The 19,251-nt window shown below is 40.7% G+C and overlaps 1 protein-coding gene across 2 annotated transcripts in view; it reads right to left on the bottom strand.

Moving 5' to 3' along the window:
* Window positions 1-19,251, bottom strand: part of GABRR1 (gamma-aminobutyric acid type A receptor subunit rho1) — a 71,123-nt gene that overhangs the window by 31,028 nt on the left and 20,844 nt on the right. Inside the window, exons 2-4 of one of the 2 annotated variants that reach the window (XM_020963072.1) lie at window positions 15,309-15,362; window positions 8,528-8,634; window positions 4,464-4,531 (exon numbers count right to left, since the gene is read on the bottom strand). In XM_020963072.1, the coding sequence (XP_020818731.1) occupies window positions 4,464-4,531; window positions 8,528-8,634; window positions 15,309-15,362 (229 nt within the window). The remainder of the gene's footprint in view (window positions 1-4,463; window positions 4,532-8,527; window positions 8,635-15,308; window positions 15,363-19,251) is intronic. The other variant, XM_078156769.1, reaches the window with a different exon arrangement.

The following is a 19,251-nucleotide window of genomic DNA, read 5'->3' as shown; positions in this document are numbered from 1 at the left end:
GTTTTCATCCTGGCACATTATAAGAGAGTAAATGCACCATCACAGAATCAGCCCAGAGTGGGGACACTACGTGATTCATTCCCTATGAGAGGTATTGCTACATCCCAAGAATTTCATTGGTTCATAGCTTCCACTAGCTCTATTTGAAATGTTTATTGTTGTTGTTCAGTTTTTTAAATCTTTTCTGATTCTTGATGACTCTATTTGGGGTTTTCTTGTTAAAGATACTGGAGTGGTTTGCCATTACCTTCTCCAGCTCATTTTGCAGATGAGGAAACCGAGTTAAACAGGGTTAAGTGACTTACCCAAGGTCACACAGCTAGTGTCTGAGGCCAGATCTGAGCTCAGGTCTTCCTGACTCCAGATCTAGTGCTTTATCAACTGTACCACCCAGCTATTTCTATTCGAAAAGACCCACCAGCAAAAGATTTGGGAGCTGCCTACCTGGTTCCAAATGACCATCTTCCAAAAGGGCAAGGGGCCCATAGCCAAGGAAGGATTGACATCCAAAAGACTGCTCTGTCTGTGTCTGTGCTATTGTCTATATTCCCTGGAGGATAGCTCTGTAGTCAGGTCTGAGCCTATGACATAATAGTCTTATATAGGTCATGGTTAAAGCCCAATTTGTATTATATATGGAAATGCTGGTATTTGTTGAATTAATAGGTTTTTAAAAAAGAAAATTTTGGAAAAAATAAAATAAAAGTAATCAACTTGTGTCTCTGCAATTAAGTCATCATGAAGATTTGAACAAATCACTTTCTTTACAAGCATCTATGGTTTGGAAATGGAACATTATAATGAGAGCAGCTAGGTGGTACAGTGGATAGAGTGCTTTGCCTGGAGTCAGGAAGACTTGCCCTCAGACACTTACTAGCTGTGTAACCCTGGGCATGTCATTTAATCCTGTTTGCCTCAGTTTCCTCATCTGTAAAATGAACTGGAGAAAGTAATGGCAAACCACTCCAAGAAAACCCAAAATGGGGCACTAAGAATCAGATATGACTAAAATGACTGAACAATAATGATAATGACCAAACCTGGCTCTACCTTCTTTGTAGGAATAGAGGGCTATAGTTGTGAAACTGTGCAACACTTGATTGATTCATCGGTTAAATTTCCTGAACTGCCTTTTTTCCCTTTTTTTGTTCTTTGTTTGAAAGGATAGTTTCCAGGATGGTGAAGAGGAAAAGAATATATCTGGAAATGAAGGTGATATAAAAACCAAAGAAAGCAATAAAAAATTTTTAAAAATTTAACCCTACATGCAGTCCCTTGAGAGTTCTGGTGGTTATAACTATGGCATAATGTTTGTTGAAATGTCCTATGAAGTGGACACTTAGTCTGAGGAGCATGTAAGGAAGCCACCAGGTCAAGAGCATCCATACTCTAATTCTCCGAAGTAGCTAGAAGCTACTTTTATCAGGGACCCTGTAGTCAAGCTCCGTTGGGGAGATCAGGACCATTTGTTGTTGTTGTTGTTGTTGTTTAATCGTTTCAGTCATGTCCGACTCTTCATGACCCCACTTGGGGTTTTTCTGACAAAGATACTGGAGCAGTTTGCCATTTGCTTCTCCAGCTCATTTTACAGAAGAGAAAACTGAGACAAACAGGTTAAGTGACTTGCCTAGGGTCACACAGCTAGTAAATGTCTGAGGTCTGATTTGAATCTTCCTGACTTCACATGTGGTATTCTATCCACTGTGCCAGCTAGCTTCCTGATTTATGACTAGATGAGCTCTACAGTAATACCTAGCCTTTATATAGCCCTTCAAGGTCTGTGAAGGGATGTACCTGTATGTATTGTTATTATTATTCTCCTTTTATGATTTTAATAATTTTTTAAAAATTATTCGCCCAACAGACAAACAAAAGAGTAAATCACAGTGCCTTGAGATTACCGAATTCAGTTATCCCTGCCCTTTGATCGTGTATTCTTTTTATCTCTGTGTTAATTGAACTGGCATTTCACACCTCAACACAAGTTTAACCTAAACCCTTCTCTGACTGTTGTTTGCTGTCTGCCAGGAAATCTCATGTCTCCTGATGCCTGCATTTCAGGGTATTTACCTAACCATGACGAATTTTGCCCTGCTTCTCTGTGTACTGACAAGAAAAGACATAAATAACATTTTTTTACCTGAGACAAACAGTACAAAATGCACATTCCAATGCTGTTGGGGAGTTTTTAAGGGTAAAGCAGGGTAGGGGAGTGATACTCCAAAGAAAAATTCACCTGGGATGCCCCCTCTGGCATAGCATTGGGTATCATCATTTTAACTAATTATTCTTGGAACTAGGTCCTAACTTCAGGTGTTCCACCCTCAACCAATCAATCAAGAAATCAACAAACATTCCAGCTAGGTACTGAGGATACAGAGATAAAGAGTGAAACAGTTTTGCTCTTGAGGAATGTATATTCTATTACGGGAGACATGTCTCTGTGTAAATATACATAAAATAAAAACAGAGAAGTTAGGGAGGAAGAGAAACTGGGGGGGTATCAGAAAAGGCTTTGTGTAGAAGGTAGAAGTTGAGGCAGAGGCAGGAGTGTGCTGGTCAATGTTTTAATAGCCAGTTCTCCAGAAAAACAAACAAATAAATATGTGCTATGCAATCAATGAAACAATAAATCAAGACCTGTAGTTTATTGTAATTTATTTCTGATGTGCAATGCTAATATTTACACTGGAAACTTAGTCAGCTCTTGCAGCTATTTCCAGCTGGCTCCTGCACACCCCGGGCAGAAATGAGGAGAGAGTAAATTCCAGGTGTGGTGGAATACCAGTGAAAAGTCACAGAGACAGGATATAGAATTCCATGTGTGAGGAATTCAGAGACGGCCCATTTGGCTACAGAGTAGAATGTGGAAGGTTGAATGATGTGTAATGAGACTGGAAAAATAGATTGTGGCCAAGTTGTGAAGGGCTTTCAAAGCCAAACAAAGGAGTTTATATTTGATCCTAGAGTTTATAAAGTAGGAGAAAGACATGGTCAATATGTACTTACAGAGAATCATTTTGGAAGCAGTGTGGAGGGTGATTGGAATGGGGAGACACCTGAGTCAGGAAGACAAATTAGGAGACTATTGTAATAATTTAGGAAAGAGGTGAGGAGGGCCTGAACTAATATGATGGCTGTGTGAATAAGGAGATAGGTTGGATTCAAGAGATGTTGTGGAGGAAAAGATAGCAAGATCAGGAAGCTGAATGAAGGTAGGGCATGAGGGAGAGTAAAGAGTGGAGGATAATATAAGATTACAAACTGGGGAGACTGGAATAATAGTGGATGCCCTTGAAAGAATAGGAAAATTAAGTATAGGGGAGGTTTTCAAAAGAAAGCCTACCTACTGAAGGACCGCAAGTCAATGCCTTCTAAATTTTGCTTCTTTGGGGCAAAGCATTGATTGCCACACCCTAGTTATGGCTCTGCTAACCAGTCCTTTGCCTCTCCTCCTCCTCCCGTACTATCTACAGGGACTTAGCCCTTCCTTTACACCCCAAAGGGTTAAAACTCTCTATAGAAAGTAGTTCCCATTCAGTATGTTCTCTCCCAGGCACAGCCAGGTGAATGGGACAATGGTTGTATTTTGTCAGCCAGTCAGTAAACATTTACTAAGCACCTACTATCTAGGTACTGTGCTAAGCACTGGGGGTATAAAGAAAGGCAAAAGATAATCCCTGTTCTCAAGGAGTTCACAGTTTAATGGAGGGAAACTATGCGAATAATTATACACAAACAAGCAATGTACAGGATAAATTGGAGATGATCATCAGAGGGAAGGCACCAACACTGTAGGGGGATAAGGAAAGGCTTCTTGTAGAAGTGGGAATTTTAGGGACTTGAAAGAAGCCAAGGAAGCCGGGAGACAGAGATTATGAGGTGGAAGAGAAATCCAGTCATGGGGGACAGCCAGTGAAAATGCCCAGAGTTGGGAAAGGGAATGTTGTATTCGAAGAACAGCAAGGAGGTCACTGTCATTGGATGGCACCTAGGCTGTGAGCATGGATGACTAGGGAGATGGTGGGGCCCTCAAAATAAGGAGGTTTGGGGGGAAAGATAATGCATCCATTTTGAACATGCTGAGTGCCTACGGGTCGGTCATCCAGTACAAAAGGTCAAATAGGCAGTTGTAAATATGAGACTGAAGGTCAGCAGAGCAATTAGGTCCTGATATATCATATTTGAGAATCTTCAGCACAGAAATGATAATTGAATCCATGGGAGTTGAGGAGATCACCAAATGAAGTAGTATGGAAGGAGAAGAGAAGAGGACCCAGGACACAGAGCCCTGTACATTTAGAGCATTTCCAGGGCTAATCACGCAACCCAGTGATAGGACAGCCAACTGATAAAGTTGTTTGCTATCATATTAATATCTGAATAACGAATTGCCCTCTTATAACTTTGTGCCTCGATTCTTAGATCTAACCTCTTTTCTTTGGTGTCAGAGTGGTACTTACCATATCAACTTCTGAGATGCTATCCAGACTTTCAACTTGAACATCTACACCAACAGGAATGGCAGGACCTGAAAAGTGGATGATGATGATGATATCAGATATTCTTTTGGTAGCAAGTATCCACTTCCCCCCCCCCCAAAAAAAAAGAACATGAGCAATTTCCTTAGAACCTGGGTGTCATGTCTTTACTCCTACCGTGCTGCCCTGATGGGCCAAAATGAAATTAATTGACAGGTAAGAATAGTTAAGGTGAGAACTTAGAAAATTCAGATGAAGGCTATTTCTTTTACCCAAATTATTTTACTTACTCACATGGTACTGAATTTCCAGCTTGCACAAACCCATGTTGGACTGTGATCACAGCAATAAGGTGCCAAGTTTGTAATTAGAGAAAGCGACCTCAAGGTGACTCAAAGAGCTTCAAGAAGAGGCTCATCATTCAAAGGTCTTGCCTGAGAAATTATTGAAGTGAGATGCTTTCCAGGGTATGTGGCCATTTGCTATATCCCCCTTTTTTTACTAATTTATTTTGCTCTTTTATTCATTTTGCTTCTTAGAGGCCTCAGTATGATAGAAAATGAATGGCATTTGGAGTCAGAAGATCTAGGTTCTAATCTTGGCTCTGCCACTTTATATCTGAGTGAACTTAGTCAAGCATTGAACATCTCAGGGTCTCAGTTTTTCATGGTACAATGAACATAGAGTTATGTTCTCTAGAGTTATAGGACTTGCATTCAAATCCTACCTTTTACATTTACCTTCCCTTTGCGACCTCAGGCAGCTCATTTAACTTACTTGGTTCTCGTTTCCTTAACTGTAAAAGGTGATGGGGGTTGGACTTGATCAGGGGTCCTTAATCTTTTTTGTGTCATGGACCTCTTTGATAGTCTGGTAAACCTTATGCCCCTTCTCAGAATAAGGTTTTTAAATTCATAAAATAATATACACGGGATTTCAAGAGAAAATTGAAATATAATTATCCAAGTTTTTTTTTTTAAGTTTACAGATGTCAGGTTAAGAACCCCTGGACTAGATGTCCCTTCAAGTTCTAAATCTATTATCCTATCATTGTCATTATTATTATTACTGCTTTGGGCCTTAATTTCTTCGTCTCTAAACTGAGGGAATTTGGCTAGATGACATCTAACTTCCAGTTCTGAATGTGACTTCTATCTCTAAATTTGTGATCTCATAATCCAATTCTTACACATCAGGAACCAGTGGTCCAGCCTAGCCATGAGAGGGCAGCACTTTCTACTAAATGACCAAGAGTCCATTGAGCAAGCAAGGGTGGGGAACTGTGGCCTTGAGGCCATATGTGGCCCTCTAGGTCCTCAAGTGTGGATGACCCTCTGACGGAATCCAAACTTCACAGAACAGATCCCCTTAATAAAAGGATTTGTTCTGTAAAACTTGGACTCAGTCAAAAGGCCACACCCGTGGACCTAGAAGGCCACATGTAGAGACTGTGAGTAGGGCCTTATCAACATTTGGACCATTTACTAAGCAAATCCTTCTCTTAAGTTTAGGGTTTTTTTCTTTGTTACTGAAGAATACAGGTTGGAATTGAAGTAAAGGGTAATGAATGAACCACTCAGCTAACTGGTGAAATTTGGAGCCATTTCATTTTTCTTTGCCTCTTGGACTATAGAATCTCTAACATATATAGCCAGTAAGAATGCATTTAAACAAGCTTTTCTCCCTACTTAACCATTAAAGTAGCAACAAAATATAAAAGCCTTGGGAGTGCCAACAATTCGAGCTCCCAAAGGACAAAGATAGGACCTTAAATTTTCCTCCTTTGAAGGAGCAGAGAGACCCGAACTAGTAGTCGTTCAGTCATTTCAGTTATGTTGCAACCCCATTAGGGGTTTTCTTGGCAAAGATACTGATGTGGTTTGCCATTTCTTCCTCCAGCTCATTTTATAGATGAGGAAACTGAGGTAAACAGGGTTAAGCCCAGGGTCACCCAGCTAATAAGTGTCTGAGTCCAGATTTGAACTCAGGTCTTCCTGACTCCAGGCCCAGTGCACTATCCACTTTACCGCCTAATTGCCCCTGACCTAGACCAGAGTATCAGACAAAATAAGACAATTAAACCTCAGGTGAAATCATCTGGTGACAAGGAAAAGCTATGCATGCCTACAGCCTGAACTGAGAAAGCTTTGCCAGCACTGGACTCTGGCCAATTATTTGCTGTAGGGCTTTACCACCTCCACCTCTGCCCCCACCTCTCATTTAATTAAACCAAGCAGATCAAACTCTGCCCTCAATTATGCATACACAGTTCCTGTTTCAGGCTCCCAGATGAAGAAGGATTTCATTATAGGATCATAGATTTGGAGTGGGAAAGGACCTCAGCGCCATCGAATTCAACCTCTTTATTTTCTAAATGAGGAAATTGAGGCTCAGAGAAGTTAGGTTTCATATGCAAAGTTACACAGGTAGTAAGGAGAGATTTGAACCCAGGTCTTCTGAGCCAGTGCTCTTTCCACAGCACCATAGTACCTGCCCAGTAGTCTATAGGCATTATGGCAGTGTGTTTTTCTTCTGCCTTCCATTGGGATATTTTGGATTACAGTAGTCCAGTCATTCTTTTCTGATCATATAGTAGGTTGTGATGCTTTATCATGTTTAGAAGTCATTATCAAGAGTTAAGATGGATGGAACACTGTGCAGATCACCCATTCCCAAAGGGCTATAAAACTGTCGTACCCTTTGACCCAGCAATGCCACTACTAGGTCTATATCCCAAAGAGATCCAAGAAAACGGAAAGGACCCATTTGTACAAAAATATTTATAACAGTCCTTTTCATGGTGGCAAAATATTGGAAATTGAAGTGATGCCCATCAATTGGGGAATGGCTGAACAAGGTGTGGTATGTGATTATGATGGAATATTATTGTGCTATGAGTAATGATGAGCAGATGGTTTCAGAAGAACATGGGAAGACATATGTGATCTGATGCAAAGTGAAGTGAGCAGAACCAGGAGAACATTATACACTATAGCAGCAATATTATAAGGATGATCAATTGCAAAAGACTTAGCTGATCAACACAATGATCCAAAACAATTGGAAATTGAGAGATTGCCCATAAAATGGGGAATAGCTGAATAAATTATAATACATAATTGTGCAGGAGTACTACTGTGCTTATACTGTGCGTATAAGAAATGATGAGCAAGGTTGTTTCAGAAAAACCTAAGGAGACTTAAATGAACTCATGCAAAGTGAAGCGAGTAGAACCAGGAGAACATGGTACACAGTAACAGCAATATTGTAAGGAGGATGAACTGTGAAAGACGCAGATACTCTGATCAGTACAATGAGACAAGACAAATCCAAAGGACCCATGATGCAATTCACTTCCAGAGAGAGAACTTATGAACTCTGAATGCAGATTGAAGCATACTGTTTTTGAAAAATGTATTTATCTTTATTGTTTTATTTTGTTTGTGTTTTCTTTTGCAACGTGGCTAATGTAGAAATGTTTTGCATGACCTCACATGTAAATCAAAATCAAATTGCTTACCTTCTCAAGGTGGGGGAGGGAGAATTTGGAACTCAAAAGTTTTAAAAATGATTGTTAAAAAACTTTAACATGTAATTGGGAAATATGAAACAAAATAAATACAACTAATTAAAAAAAGAAAACTGTGCCAATCCAGAGAGTGGTGGAGTGACCACTGAGCCCCATGATATCCCCACCTGATAGCACATGCCTTATATGACTAAAATCAGAATGTTTAACGCAGAGATGGCACTCAGCAGATGCTCACTGGATTCTTGCTTACTTGGCTGGCTGACCAAGTCCAACAGCAGAAAACCATAATTTGGGAAGAGTAAACTTTATGACATAGTTTTTTGGTTTATTTTTTGGAATCAGTCGGGGTGAAATGACTTGCCTAGGGTCATACAGCTAGTGTCTGAGGCCAGATTTGAACTCAGATCCTCCTGACTCTATCACCCCCTAACTACCTCCCAAGACATAGATTTGCTTGGCTTTTCACAAACGGTAGACAGATAGAAGAGAAGCAACAAAAGTACATGCTTCATACCTCCGAAGCCGGGCCTCATGCTGAAGTCACGGTCATCTATTCTCAGAAGTTGCTCAGATTTTGTCAGCGGAGACTTGGTGATGTCAGGACTTCGTTTCAATATTGAGCTATACAGAGAATATAAAGTCACTCATCCCCTTCTTCTGAACAAATGTGACATGTTTGATTTCAGTAGTGATGCTTAGGACGGTTTGGGGTTTCTTTTAATAGTGATGTCTGGGTTATAGAGGTGTTTGACTGAAGAGGAAAACCATCCACTCCCTTTCTCTGGCTCCTGCTCTCAAGGGGGCAGAGCCGCACTTTTCTAGCCATGCTCTAGCTCCTTCTACTTACACTTTGGTCACTGTCCTTTGCTCCCTGGAGCAGGGTATCTTTGAGCATGTGCAGAGAACAAGAAAGGAGAAATATACCTAAGGAAGCTTCCTTTTGCTTCTATTATTCACCAAACCTCCCACCACTTAAAATTGTTTACTCATGGCTCAGTATTTTGTCTAGATCACTGGGGTAGGGAACCTTCGGCCGTGCCACAGGTGGTCTTCTAAGTCCCTGGGTATGGCCTTTTGACTGAGGCCAAGTTTTACAGAACAAATCCTTTTATTAAGGGGATTTGATCTGGGACGTTTGAATTTCTCAAAGGGCTGCACTTGAGGACCTAGAGGGCCACATGGGGCCTCGAGGCTGCAGGTTCCCCACTCTTGGCTCTGGGATGAATGGATTAATTTAATTTCTCTCCTGATTTGGGAAAGTTATGGAATATAAACTAACAACATTCCCTTTCATTTAGCTCCAGAGTCCCCCAGATGCGAAGATCTGATAATTTCTGACAGTCTACTTTCTCAGTCTTATTCTCTGTCCGTATATAACCTGCTAGCCACTGCTTCTTCCTTTAATTCCTTTCTCAATAATGAAACACAGAAAGTCCTGTGTTTGACCACACTTATATTATGCCTGCTTTCAAGACTAATTGAACAGAAATGTAAATGAACTAAGAATTAATGAGCTTTGGATTTAACATAAGCTCTGTGGGGCAGGGATGGAAGGATGAGAGATAGGCAAAATCACCATCTGGTATCAGTTCTCCCAAATGGAAAATTCAACAACGGCCTATATGTGCTGACACCCCTCTAATCACTGGCCTCAATGAGGCAGGAGGTGGTGGAGGCAGGCTTACTCCAATGACTGCTGAAAGGACCCCCACCTCCAAGAATGTCTCACTTCTCCTCAGACTTCTCTAGCACAAAAGGAAGGTAACTGTTCTGTATCACTTTTGACAGTGGCTCAAAAACAAACTGAAGATTTCCTTCCCCCCAGCAGATTTCATTTCAGCTACTCTAAATCCTCAGCGGGGAGCAGAAGATGTGCTACACTTTCTTTTTACAGTTTTTTAAAAAGCCAGTCCTTCTTTCCTTTCTTCTCTCCTTCCTTTTGCCCCTACCTTCCTTCTTTCCACTTGTCCTCTTTCCTTCCTTCCATTTCTTCTATTCTTTTCCTTACCTCCTCATATCCCTTCCCTTCCTTTCCTTCATTTTCTTTCATTACTTGCCTTCCTTCCCTCTACCTTTCCTTCTTCTTAATTCTCTTCTGTTCTCTCTTTTTTCCCTTTTCTCCCCTCCCCACTGGCTTTCCTTCCTTCCTGTCTCCCTTCCTTCCATTTCTCTTTTTTTCATGCCAACACAAGGTAAACACTTCCTCCATAAGATAGCTCTTATTCAGAGAGTCTGGGAGATTTTGAATCAAATCATAATTTTAATAATATTAAATCCCGCCTCCCGTTTGGACTGTGGTATAACCTGCCTCTTTGTGCACTTTGGGAAGGATAGAAAGAGACTGAAGACACATTAGTCATCTACTGCTTCTAGAGACATCGACATTACGGAAATTTGTCTGGCCAGCTTCATGGATTTACAAGAGCCAAAACCCTAATTTATATATACCATAGGAGTTAGTTTCTTACCCTAAAATTCAGTTCACAAAATAGTGTTCTCAGAAATTATTAATCACTTGACCCATCTTCCACATCAGGCTCCTATTGTTTTCTAATTTCAGTTCTGCCCCAATCCATCTCCTTTATCCAATAATTTATCTTTGATGTGAACTACATCCTCACTGATAATCAGAGCAACCAACTGCAGGTCACAATCACAGAATTTCAAAGTTCTAAGGAACATTATTGTCCATCTAGTAGAAATCATACACTCAAAGAACCCCAACTGTAACATTGTCATAGGACCAGAGTTCCCCTGTTTCTCCATTTGTACTCAAGTGTTACCTTTATTCCTATTGAATTTTATCATACTAGATTCAGCCCAATCTCTAGCTTGTTAAGATCCTTTTGGATCCTGACTCTGTCATTCACTGTTTCTCTTTTTAGTATTCCCTAAAAGGAAACAAAGTTCTTTTAGGCATTTGATTGACCCTTGCTTGATTGATGAAGCTTCCTGTCCGCCTAAGTGCATAAAAAGTCTCAGCCATGGGGAGTCTGGGTGCCTCCAATTTGGTGGATTTTGGAAGTCCCCTTGAGTCACCACCCCTGGCCCTGCTGACTAGAATCCTTTCCATATGGAGGGCCATAACCCTAGGTGCCATGGTATCCTTGTTGCATATCTTTGTGTGATAGGGCAAAGTAAACTTCCTTTTGTTACCTGTTCAATGACTTGTAAGTACTACATTGAAATCACAGTATTCAACCTGAACTAACAGAGTGCTGGCATTAGGCCCACTCTTAACACATACCCATCAAGCAATGGTACAACCTCTACTTGAAGACTTCCAATGAGGCAGGACCCACCACCTCTTAAGGAAACCCATTCTATTTTTGGAACTCTAGTTGTTAATGAAGATTTTCCGGACATCAAGCCTAAATTTGTCTCTTTGAAACTCCCCCTCCCCTCTCCATTGCCCCTGATTCTGCCCTCTGAGGCCAAACAGAATAAGACTAATCCCTCTTCTATATGACAGTCCTTCAAATAATTGAATATTGCCCCTCCTACTCCTACCCCATCCTGAATCTTCTCTTCTCAAGGGTAATCATGACCAATTCCTTTAAGCAATCCTTATACAACATGGAGCCAAGGCCCTCTCCCATTCTGGTTGTGCTCCTCTGGACACTCTGCAGTTTATCAATGTCTTTCTTAAAACTATGGTGCCTAGCACTGGACACAATACCTTCAGATCAGTCTGATGATGGCATAGTAAAGTGAATCTATCACCTCCCTATGCCTGGAAATGATGCCCTTTTTCGTATTCTGCCTTCTACAGAAAGCCTTCTCTGACCCCTCTTAATTCTAGTGTCTTCCCTCTATTGATCATTTTTTATTTATCTCATATATGACTTATTTTGTATATATTTGTTTGCATGTTGTTTTCCCCATCAGATTGTAAGCTCCCTGAGGACAAGGACTGTCTTTTGTTTCTTTTTGTATCCTTGGTGCTTAGCATAGTGCTTGGCACATAGTAGGCACTTCATAAATACTGATTATAGGCCAAGACCACAATAGTATTCCTGGCTGCCATATGCCACTGCTGGCTCATCTTTAGCTTATAGTCCACTAAAACCCCTGTTCCCCTCAAGGCAGCTAGGTGGTACAGCAGATGGAGCACTGGGCCTTGAGTCAGCAATGAATTCAGATCTGGCCTCAGACACTTACTAGCTGTGTGTGACCCTGGACAAATCACTTAACTCCTATTTGCTTCAGTTCCTCATCTGTAAAATGAAGATACAGTGGAGAAGGAAATGGCAAACTATTCCAGCATCTTTGCCAAGAAAACCCCACAGACAAGTAAGTCCACGAGGTCAGGAAAAGTCAGACAAGACTGAACAACAAAACCCCCAGATCCTTTGCAGAACTGCATCTAATCATACTTCCACCACATTATACTTGTGAAGTTGAATTGTTTGTACTCAGTTGAAGGAATTTACGTTTATTCCTATTGAACTTCATCCTATTAGATTCGGCCCAATCTCTAGCCTGTTAAGATCCTTTTGGGTCCTGACTCTGTCATTCACTGTATTAGCAATCACTTCCAGCCTTGTGTCATCTACAAATTTGGTAAGCATACCATCCATGTCTACATCCAAGTCATCGATAACAAAGTGATTTTACAGCATAGGGCCAAGCACAGATCCCTGGGATACTCCACTAGAAACCTCCTGCCATGCTGGTATTGAAAAATTCAAAACGATTCTTTGAGTTCAGCAATCTAACCAGTTCTAAATATGATTGTGTCATCATCTGATCCATATCTACCTTCTCCACAAGAATAGTATAAGATTCTTTGTCAAAAGCTTTTCTAAAATGTAAGTAAACTATATCCACAGCACCCCCTTCATCTACTAGTTTAACAGTCCTATCAATAAGAAGAGAGGTTAGTCCTGCTTTTGACAAAGCCACACTGGATTTTTATAATCATTGTTTCCCTTTCTAGATATTTGCCAGTCATCTCTTTAATTATCCATTCTAGAATTTCCCCAGGAATAAAAGTCAAGTTCAGTGGCCTATAATTTTGTAAACACTATTCTTCCCTGTTCACTCTTCCCTTTTTTGAAAATCTGCATGTAGCAAATATACTCTGGCCCATTCTTCCATAATGAGGCAGCTACATCTCTTCCACAGGGCTCTGAGGGGACTGTAGGTATCTCTGCCATTGGCATGAGTCCCCATCAGTTATGTTCCTTCCATTAGTAGGTGCCAGTGAATGAATAGTGCTCCAGTTCCATTTAACCACTTAACATTGATTGGATTTTACAGAGTGCCATTTACTTTGAAAATACAGCAAGAACAAAGCTATAATCATTTCCCCCCAACATCTCAGGAATACATTCTCACCTTACCCCATATCTTAGTCTCTGGGGATAGTGGGCTCACTCTTAGCACAGTTTCTACATTACATTGGTCCCATCCAATTCGTGTCCAGATGCAGTATGACTGCTGGATTGAAGAGTCTCCCTCTCAGCTACCACTGGGTTGTGTTGAGAAAGTCATCACTTGCTACTCCAGCCATCAATACTGAGATGGCTACAAATCTATTGGGATGCTGGGATGTTTGGACTCTGCAGAGACACACTCCCGACCTTGAAGGTGAGATGTAGCCAGCCTGATTCCGGGAGAGTGTACTAGAGCATATTTGTTACACGATCTTGATCCTATGGTACCTCTGTTTTTTCCTGCGATTTTAAACATCACTGACAATGGCTCAGCAGTCTGCAAGATTTTTTCAGAACCTGAGACTATAGTTCACGTAGGCCAGATGACTTGAATTTATCAATGTCAACTGGGTACTTCCTTACTTATCTTGGGTAGGTATCAACTCCGCTTTAGTAAATTTTTTTTCTCTGTCATTTACAATCTGAGGGTCATTCTCTTTTGCAGAGAAAACAGAAATAAAGTAAATGATGAGTAGCTCTGCCTTTTCCCCATTATCAGTTATCATTTCCACCCCTTTGAAGTAGAGATCCTATCCCTTTCTTTGAGCCTCTTTTTCTTTTATCCTCCGAACATAGTTTTTAAACATTGTTTTTTCCTTATCTCTAAGTTTCCTCAATAATCAGAGCCCAGTCTGAGTTTTCATTTTCCTGGCATTATTTTTATAGGGCAGTGCCACAAGCTATTCATCCTCTGTTGTCTGGCCTTGCTTCCATCTTTCTTTAAAAAAATCTAAGTTGGCGAGTTTCTTGTGCATCCATATCAGTCTCTTCAGATAAATCCCATTTTTCCTCCCTGTTAGAATTGTTTCCTTTTCTGTCTTCAGAATTTCATTTTTGAGTATCCTAAGATGGCTTCCCCTGAAGCAATTAAATCCATGGGACCTTATCTATCTTTCCACTGAACCTTTTGAAATCTGTTTTCTCAAAATTTAATGTGTATGTCAGACAATGCCCAGATTCCTTTCCTTCTGTTTAACAAACTCTAGAATGGAGTAGTCACTTCCTTCCAAGATTCTCATCATTTCTACTCTAGCAGCTAGATCCTCCATGTTAGAATCAGTTCCAGAATAGAGTTTTCCCTGTCTGTTCTTCCTTTCGAAGGATGAAATCACCACTAAGGCGAAGCACAAAGTTATCAGCTATTCTGTTTTTGGCAGAGAGAGAACGCCAGCAGATGTCTGGATAATTGAAGCTTCCCACCTCTACGTATAATGCCCTTGTGCCAGGCTTCTAATCTGTTTTCCAAACTCCTCATCCATTTCCTATTTCTGTCCTGGTGACACTACATTACAACGATAAAATCACTTCTGTTTCTCTATCCTTTGACTTTCATACAACTATTCTCTATCATGCTTCCCCCTTTTCACTGTACCACCTTAGTAAAATACTCTTTTCTAAAAACTACTTAAGTCTGGATGACTTAAATGATTCTCAGCTGATAATCTGGAAGGGCGGGAGCAGGTCAATGGGGGCTTCAGCTGATGTCATCAGAGAATCACTCATGACCCCTCAGAGGTACCCTTAGAACTCTGAGTAGGGTGATATAGTTAGCCAACCTCTGGGGAACTGATTCATCTGTAGGAGTGGGGTGGGATAAGGATATTCATAGTTAACATGCACTATATATACATATGTATATGTATATGTGTATGTGTGTATGTGTGTAGATATGTGTTCATTAACAGTGTTTATGTTATATATGTATATACTACATATACTTTTCTCCCAAATTAGAATACAAGTTGAGATCGTTTCATCCTTTGTCCTTGGGCCCCAGCACCTAGCACAGTACCTGGCATGTAGTAGGCACTCAATAAATGCTTGATTGATTAATAATTGTTGAATGAATAAGCATACCTTCCTTGTTTGTGTGTCTCCTCATGTACTTCTCGCCTTTGCCTTTGAGGTCTGCTGTAAAAACAAAAAAATAGTTTTAAAAGAAAGAAATATGACTCAACCAATCAATAAGAATTCATTAAGCATCCACTATGTGTAAGGTAAATTGCTGGACATTGGGAATACAAATACAAAAGTGATCCAATCCCTGCCCTCAAGGAGCTTGCAATCTATCCTGAGGAGACAACACGTATATAAATACATATATTGTTATACCGAGAAATTAGCGAGTTGACCATCCAGGCTAATTTTAAATTGTGGACTTTATTATATTAGCGTGCGGCTGGCAGGGATAGTCATATCCAAATCAAGCAGCCCCCATCAGGGGTCGAGCTAGGGTTTATATAGGGATTATACAGGACAGGGAGGGGGATGGATCTTTGAAGTCTGGCAAGAGGAAGAGGGTTTTTTTGGGGGGCTGGTCAAGGACACCCCTCTCCCTCTGTGTAGATATGATAATGCTCTGCAAACTTTCTCACAATGGAGGCTTCCAGAGATATGATCTGAGGGCTGGAGCCTGAGCAGCCAGATAAGGGTCTTGCTAAGGAATTTGGAATTTTCCATGGCTAAAGGGTTCTACTACCTAAATGGTAAAATAATGTTCTGCATTACTTATAAAAAAAAATAAGGATTTGGAAGGGAAGCACTAGCATTTGAGGGGCTCGTGTAGAAGGGAGCACTTGAGGTGAGTCTTGAAGTAAATTTGAAATTCTAAGAGTTGGAGGTGAGGAGGTAGTGCACATTAGGTATAAGGGATAACCAAGGCAAAGGTATGATAGTGGGAGATGGGGTGCTGCCAAGCATAAGCAACAGTAAGATGCTCAATTTGGCTTGTGTGAAAGGAAGAAATGTGTAAAAAACTGGAAAGGTAGGTCAAGGTTGGATTGTGAAGGGCTTTAAATAACAGAGGAGTTTACATTTAATCCTAGAGGTAACAGGGAGCCACGGCATTTTACCAAGTAAAAAGTTGACATTGCCAGACCTATGATTCAGGGAAAAAATCTCCTTGGCAGCAGTGTGAGGAATGAATTGGATTAAAGAGAGACCTGAGTCAGAGTCAAGAAAGACCTTAGTTAGAAACACTAATTAGTAGGCTATTGTAATAGTGCAGACAAGAGTTGATGAGACCTTGAACTGGGACAGAGGCTATGTAAGTGGAGAGAAGGGGACAATTGGAAGAGATGTCATATAGGTAGATGACCTTATTTGCTATGTGAAGTGAATAAGAGTGAAAAGTCTAAGTTGACTCCAATGTTGTGAATCCAGGTGACTATAAGGAAGTTGGTGCCTTTTACAGAAGTAGGAAGGCTCAGAAGAGGGTTGGAAATATTGGGAAGAGGGCTGAGGGAATGCTGAGGACAAACGTTCTACTTCACAATAGTATATACTTCTATAATTGTTCATGCACACCTGTGAGTTCTCTGCATTGACTTCATGTTCTATGGGATAAAATAAAGGCTGTCTTTTACCTGATAGGTATTTATTACTTTGAATGCTTGTTTGGAGCTGGGGACCCCTCTTGTTCACATGATGAAACCTAGATCTTGTACTCTGCTGGAAAATATGTAGCTTATTGCCAGGAGGGGAGCAATTATAACCTCAGCACCTCTGAAAGGATCAAAATGGTGAAAATAGTGAATACAAAAGGTGACCTTTGAGAAGGCAATTAGGACTAACTTATGGAAAAGACAAACCTTACAGCAATGTTCATGGAAACTTTTTTCTTTCAACTCATTCCTTCCTCAAGCTTCTCCAGAAAAGAAGTATATTTTTGTCGTATAAGTGATTACATGTGTGTAGGGGATTTCTAATGTAGAAACTTCCTCTGCTAAAGCAATTAATTGCTCATTCCCACTCAGTCTTAGAGCTGCCTGAGGCTCTGAGGGGTTTTGGTCCAGATATAACTAATATGTGTCACAGGTGAAACCTGAACCCACATCTTTGCAATTCCAAGGCCAGCTTTCTATCTATTATGCCACCCTGTCTCTTAAACTATTATCTCAAAGAAAACGTGGCAGTTTGTAATTCTTCCTGATTATAGACACCACTAAGTAAATATTTAATTTGTAGCTAAGGTCAAGACAGAGGAGAGATCTCTAGAATCTAAAGTCTAGTTTCAAACACTCCTGTGAAGATGGGAAATGAGCACAATTTGACTCATCAAATGAGATGAAACATTCAATCAATTAGTACTTAATGTTTGCTGATTAATTGATTGTTGTCATAATTTGGAGCAACAGGCTGCATCTTATTAGGAAGTGATGAATCAAATTGTGCTCATTTCCCACCATTACCAAGGTGGAGGCATTTACTAAATGCTTACTATGTGCCAGGTGCTGTACTAGGCAATGGGATACAAAGGAAAAAAATGAAACAGTACTTGCCTTCAAGAATCTAATATTCCTTCAGAGAGACAACATATAAATGTGTGTGTGTGTGTGTGTGTGTGTGTGTGTGTGTGTGTGTGTGTGTGTGTAACATCTACCTCCCAAGTTTGTTGTGAGGATCAAATGAGATAAATTTGTAAATTGCTTAGCTCAATGACTGGCACATAGTAGGCACTTAATAAATGCTTGTTTCTCCCTTCCTTCCCTCCTTCCTAACCTCCTTCCCTCCTTCCTTCCTTCTTTCCATTCCATGACACATAATGGCTGTTTGAAACCTTCTCTTTCCTCCACAAGCCTCTAATGACATCCTTCTCCAAAACTTTCATCTAATACCTTCATACTCTATCCAAAAAATTGAGGTTGTCCAATGGACAACTCTCTCTTCTCTTCTCCTCCTCATGTCTCCATTCTCTGACATTGCCCCCCCACCTTTTCCTCTCTTACTTCAGTCTCTGAAGAGGCAGTACCTCTCCTTGACAAGACCAACTCCTGATTCCATCCCTTCTATCTACAGCAGACTGCCCCCATTATCATCCCCTCTTTTTTCTAATATTTAATCTCTTCCTGCTACCTACAAACACACCCAAGTCCCTTCCATCCTCCAAAAATTCTTACAAGATTCTACCATCTCTGCTCATTAAGGTCTTATATTTCTCCTCCTTTTCTCAGCCAAACTCCTTGAAAAAATCTACCCATGTGGATTTCAGTGGCTCTGCTTCCTTTCTTTACATTCTCTTTTTAACTTCCTGAAAAAAGGAGGTTTTTAACATCCTCATTCAAGTGAAACTGTTCTCCCCAAAGTTATCAGTTCTCTCCTTAAGACCAAATCTAATGGCTTCTTCTCAATCCTCACTCTCTCTGACCTCTCTATTGTACGTGACCTCTTAGATTCCTTCTCCCCCAGCATAATCTCTCCTCTCTGGGTTTTTGGGGCACAGCTCCTTCCTGGTTTTCCTCCTACCTGTAGGACCTCTCAATCTCAGTCTCCTTTGATGATTCTGTGAGAGATGATCTCTCAGAAGTGAAGCCTCCTCAAAGGGTCATTAGTTCTTGTTAACGGTTCTGGTATTGTTGCTTTTGAGTGGTACGTGTGTACCAACACTAAGTGAAGACCCCTCAGAATATAAGACCCCCTCCCCTAGCCCTTCTCCCTCCCCTACTCTCAGATAGTGTTAGCAGAAATTCCTGAGCTGTAAAAGCATCCTATCTCGTCCTCTAGCTAGTTATATGACCTTGGGTAAAAGGCTGATGAAACTGTGAGGCCCTGAAAAGGGGAACATGCTAACATAATTTCTATACCTCTTTGTTCTCTCTGTTTCTGGGGTAGATTTTCGAGTTTCAGATTGTAAGGCTGAAATTCCTGTCCAATGGGAATTCAAAGCCAGTGGTGGGTGGGTATTTCTGCATTAGGGCTTGGCCTTGCTTTGCTCGGACTGCCCGAGGAAGCAGACTCCCGCTTCTCGGGAGAAAGTAATAAAACTTTCACTTTATACCTAGAGAATCTCTGAGTATTATTT

This window comes from Phascolarctos cinereus, unplaced genomic scaffold, assembly GCF_003287225.1.
Source record: "Phascolarctos cinereus isolate Bilbo 61053 unplaced genomic scaffold, phaCin_HiC Scaffold_5;HRSCAF=322, whole genome shotgun sequence".
NCBI lineage: Eukaryota > Metazoa > Chordata > Mammalia > Diprotodontia > Phascolarctidae > Phascolarctos > Phascolarctos cinereus.
The sequence above is the reverse complement of the archived record's forward strand: the minus strand, read 5'-3'. Positions and strand labels throughout refer to the sequence as shown.